The sequence below is a fragment of the Lactuca sativa genome, chromosome 3 (assembly GCF_002870075.4).
Source record: "Lactuca sativa cultivar Salinas chromosome 3, Lsat_Salinas_v11, whole genome shotgun sequence".
In the NCBI taxonomy this organism is placed as follows: Eukaryota; Viridiplantae; Streptophyta; class Magnoliopsida; order Asterales; family Asteraceae; genus Lactuca; species Lactuca sativa.
This window is the reverse complement of record NC_056625.2, coordinates 257,124,767-257,130,175: the sequence shown is the minus strand read 5'-3', so window position 1 is coordinate 257,130,175 and position 5,409 is coordinate 257,124,767. Positions and strand designations below refer to the sequence as shown.

At 30.0% G+C, this 5,409-nt stretch overlaps 1 protein-coding gene across 1 annotated transcript; it reads left to right on the top strand.

Moving 5' to 3' along the window:
• The first annotated feature begins 2,069 nt into the window (after positions 1–2,069).
• LOC111883325 (transcription factor MYB4) lies at positions 2,070–4,248 on the top strand. The gene is made up of 3 exons (XM_023879655.3): positions 2,070–2,266; positions 2,739–2,868; positions 3,567–4,248. Exons 1-3 carry the CDS (start codon positions 2,134–2,136, stop codon positions 4,123–4,125), a joined length of 822 nt encoding a protein of 273 aa, XP_023735423.1. The 5' UTR covers positions 2,070–2,133; the 3' UTR covers positions 4,126–4,248.
• The last annotated feature ends 1,161 nt before the right edge of the window (positions 4,249–5,409 follow it).

Genomic DNA, 5,409 nt, shown 5'->3' with positions numbered 1-5,409 from the left:
GGTTTGGTCATCAATGGAGTCCTTGTGACAAGAGGGGAGGGTAAAATAGTCTTTTACCTTCCTGAGGGTGCCAATGGCAGGTTGAGTCTAGTCTCGAGAGTTATATTTATAAGAGTATTTATTTATGTGAATAGGCAAAGGATAGGCTATATTTTCCATCGAGTCAGAGATTTACCAAGACGCCTGAGGTGAGTCTTCTCACTATACTTTACCTAGTGTGGTAACAGAGTTATGTGACAGAGTACTATAGAGTTATATGCCAGTGTATTTGCATGTTATTTATGTGTTGTGATTTATTGTGATATGTGATATGCATGATTCAGAATTACAGAGTTGGGACTTTCGGGTCCCTAGGGTTAGGGCCAGAGGGCCCATAGAGAGTTGGGTCTGGAGGGCCCCACTGAGACACATTGACTAGAGGGTCGACAGAGTTACAGCCTCGAGTGGCTATTATGTGTTTGAGTGGTATTTTAGGGAACTCACTAAGCTTATGCTTACATTGTTATGTGTTATGTGTTTCAGGTACCAGTGATGACCGCGGGAAGGCGCCGACTTGATTCGTACACACACATGAGATTTTATGTATTTGATCTTGGGAGATATTTTGTGAAACAAAGACATGATATTATGACATATATGTTTGAAAATGCGAAAAATTGTTTTAATTTTTACGGTGTTACATGATGCCTTGCTTTTATAGACCCATGTTGAAGAGTTGGAATGGGCCTTTAACCAGGTCTCTTACAAGATCCAGTTAAAACAAGTTCTATGTCGGTGCTCGTAATGATTTGTTTACTGCATGTGTTTATACCTTGCTTATTTTTTGGGATATGTTTGCTCAGGGTTATTACCCAATGTGTATTGTTATAAGTTCAGGTATAATTTTCTAACCGGAAAAGTGATGTTTTGGATTGTTGCATAAGGTTTTCCGGGTCGATAATTTCAATATTCTTGACCCAGATGCATCATTAGAAATGATATTTGGCTACCCCTTAGAAAGGAAGGTTTTTATTTATTTTCTTAACCGGAAAAGTGATGCTTTGGATTGTTGCATCAGGTTATCCGGGTCGGTAATTTCAATATTCTTGATCCGGATGCACCATTAGAAATGATATTTGGCTACCCTTAAAAAAAGGAAGGTTTTTATTTATTATCTTACTAGTTACGACTTCAAAAACATCAAATAGAAAACTTTTCTCGTTTTTCTAAAAACATAAATCATTTAGTGGGAATTTTTTATTTGTGTTCCTTGATAATGTTAAGTCTTTGATCTAAATAGATTTAGAAAAAAAATGATATTTGAAAAAATAGTTTTGCATTTGGTATGTATATAGTAACACAAAAAATTTAGTAAAATCGGTCATTTGGTTGAAAATTATGTGAAAAATATCATATTTTTCGATGTAATTTTGTTTGTTATTAGCTCGATCGTTGCTATTTATTTAAGAAATTCGACTATTGAAATAAAAGGTTTATTTTTTTTAATAATTTGCTTACGACCTCAAAACGTCAAATAGAAACTTTTTTTTTCTAAAAACATAAATCATTTTTTGGGAAGTTTTTATTAGCTTGATTTCCTAATAGAACTGATTGTTTTCAATATCACAAAAAACACAATATTTTATATTATGGGCTGTTTTTTAATGAACCATTTCTAATTGTAAGATGTTGACTTTAAATTTACGTGTTCATCTCTTCACAATCATTGCAACTTATTGGCGAAAACAAAACCATCAACATTTAATTGTATTAAGGGTTATTTAAATTTTTTCTATAATAGGTAAAACCATATTAAACCATGTCTTAAGATTACATTATATTTCATTTTGTTAATCACATATATAGCTATCTTTTGATTAAAAAATTAAGAAAAATTGCATGTTATTTAATTTTATTAATCGTATATCAAACAAAATATAGTAATTTATTAATGAAAGAAAATATCAAACATTATATGCTATTTAATTTTCTTAATCATAAATCAAATCAAATGGAGTACTTTTTATACAAAAGAAGTTAAGAAATAAAAAAATAGAAAAATATTGAGGATAAATAGGCATCGTTGGCCAATTACTCCACTCTTGTGCCTTGGGATATCTCCATATCATTTCAACTCCAATAGTGAGAAAGAGAATGGGGAGAGCACCTTGTTGTGAGAAGATGGGATTGAAGAAAGGCCCATGGAGTCATGATGAAGACCAAATCCTCATTTCATACATACAACAACATGGTCATCCTAACTGGCGTGCTCTTCCGAAACATGCTGGTAATTATATCTTATTATAGCTCCATATGCATTACTTCTTGATCTTTGTCATAGAAATATTCATTTGGTTTCTCTTGTAAAGATTTTTCAGTTTGACAGCCCACATGAGTACTTTTATGTTAATTTTTCTCAATCTAGCTAGAATATGAGGATTTGAAGAACGTATAGAGATGTTCAAATCCTCATTAACGATTTAATTCCTTTCACATGCAAGGAAACTAATTTCACATATGGATGAAAACGAAAGAAAAAATCACAGTGTCCATTGTTCTCCGAAAAGATGCTGAGTTCATGAATATGACATGATACAACGATTGTGTTCTCTTTGCACATGAAAAAATATTGAGTTGTTGTGTTTGTCGTTGGTGGATTTAGCATTGAAATTTAGTTCATAAGTTTTAAAAACAAAGTGGATAATTAGTGTTCATTTTCGGTTTTAATTTGTTTACTTATTGTTTTTTTTTTTTTTCAGGTTTGTTAAGATGTGGAAAGAGTTGTAGACTTCGTTGGACCAATTATTTACGACCAGATATCAAGAGAGGAAACTTTAGTAGAGAAGAGGAAGACACCATCATTCATCTACATGAAATGCTTGGAAATAGGTACAAGTTACAACGGAGTTTTTCAATCTTATTCGTATCTTTAGTAACCAATTATCACTTTTTTATTTTTGTAAAAGACATCAGCATTTCATATAACATTTTGACATAAGGAGTCGGACATAGATTTTGGTTTTCAATTATATTAAAGCGTGATATTTGTTTATATTAATAATTTCAAAAAACATATTTGCTAATCAAATGTATTCAAGTGACTCAAGTCTATTCATTTCATATGAAAAATACATTTTACGTTAATCATTTTAATCACATAAACCCAATAACGTCATGTACCAGAATTTTAAATAACAAACTTTAGATCCGCAGACATGATGATGACACAGTGAAAATAGTTTTTTGGATGGGCAATAAATTATTTAAATTGGCCATTGGCTACCACGAATCGCAATCCCGGTTTTCATGCTTAATTATTTAATTAATTTCATAATAAATAACTACACAACATGTATACTTTTAATTTCAAACCAACATATATCAACATGTGCCCAAGCATAAAATACGATTTTTTTAACACATATTTCAAGAATAAGAATATAAATAAAGAATAAGAAAAAGACAAAACCATTGGTACTTTTTATTTTGCACGTATTAGTCATAACTAAATATATAATTTTGAATACAAGTTTGTCATGAAGCTTGGCTTTCGTTGATTTTTCCTTGATTTTTCCATGATTTTACAGATGGTCTGTGATCGCAACGAATTTACCTGGCCGAACTGACAACGAAATAAAAAATGTTTGGCATACTTATTTGAAAAAAAGACTTGAAAGTCATGAGACAACCAGCCATGCCCCAAAAAGACATAACACCAAGTCCAAACGTGCTTCAAGCAATCCAAATCTCGAAGAATCTATTGTTTCACAATGTCATGCCCAACCACAACAAAACTCCCATGACGAGGAACAACTAATCTATGTTCAACCATCGTGTAGCGAGTCTTCATCTGAAACAGAAACAACGACCAATTCATTTGATGTAGCTAAACATGAGGAAATCAAGCACGAGACATTTCTTGATGATAGTTTCTGGTCGGAAACATTATCTGGTGAGGGTGACGACATCATGGAATCTAATCCAACGATAAACATATCAAGTGTTGAGTTTTCATCTTCTCCACTCAAAGTTATAGAGAATGAAGACATAAGAAATTCATATGCTGATTGTCACATGGGTAGCATAGACCTATGGTACGACATTTTCACACGCATTGAGGAATTACCCGAGTTACCTGAGTTTTAGTTTAGATATCCATTTGTATTCTTGTTATGAGACATAAATTAAGCACAAATGTTGTATCTTTGATATTCTCATAACGTAATATAAGTAAGAAATACATTTATTATAGAAAAAATGGCTCCTAACTTTTTTCTAATATATTACATAAATAATACTGACGATAAATTGAAATCTCATCATTACAAAGATGTTGAGTTTTCTTTGACCAATGGAGACAAAGTTGAATTGAATTCTTAGGTAGTGGCAATTTTAAATGTTTTTAATGTGACGTAGGATATAACAATCATTATTAATTTAATTTGTATATCGTATAAAACAAAACAATCTATAATGAATATTCTTCATTTGATTTTGGTAATTGCTTTAGAATATTAATGACATTGTTTATTTAAGATTCGTCCTAAAAATTATATTTATATTATATTTAACTAGTTTATAATCCGTAAGAACCACAGTTATAAAATTAATTAAATTTTTATATTAAAGAATTAAAATTATTAACCAATTATATTAAATAAGTTATTACTTAAGAGAATTTTTTTTAATTATAAATTTATAATCGTTGATTTAAACAAATACGTGAAATTATATCGCCTTATAATTTGCATTAATTGTATTTTATTTTTTAATCTAATGTTATTAATTTAATATAATTAGAGTTAAAATTTTTAAATTTTAAAATTTAAAATGGAAAATCGATTATTAATTTAATTAATTAGAGTAGAAAATTTTAAAATTTGAAATTGATAATTAATAGGTTGACAAGTGAGATGATATGTGACATATAGTATTATTGAGAAGTTCTAATAGTATAACATTTGTCAATATGAGATTAAATATAGTCATTTATTAGAATAGAGACTTTGAGGAGGAATTATATACAAATGTATTTAAAAAATAAGGAAAATCCTAGAAAACCCCAACATATTATACTTAGATACTCGAAAAAAAACCATTACTTTGTTTTTATATACGATAATTAAGAAATTTTATTTGAGTAAATTACACAATTCGCCCTCGTCCAAGTGTAGAATTGTGTCTTTTGTCCTTATTTCTAAAAATTAACTCGGACCGTCTTTCATATTGTTAAAAGTTGCACGTTACGTCCCTCGTAGACATAAAATGACTATCTTGCCCTTTTGTTTTTCTTTTTCATTTATTTTTCAATTGTTTTTAATTTATCTAATATTTTTATTAATTATAATTTTTAGAAAATAAACTTCTTAAATTTGTTCCAAGTTCCAACCCCCAGCCATCGACCAACTCAGACCACCGGCCATCTCCAGC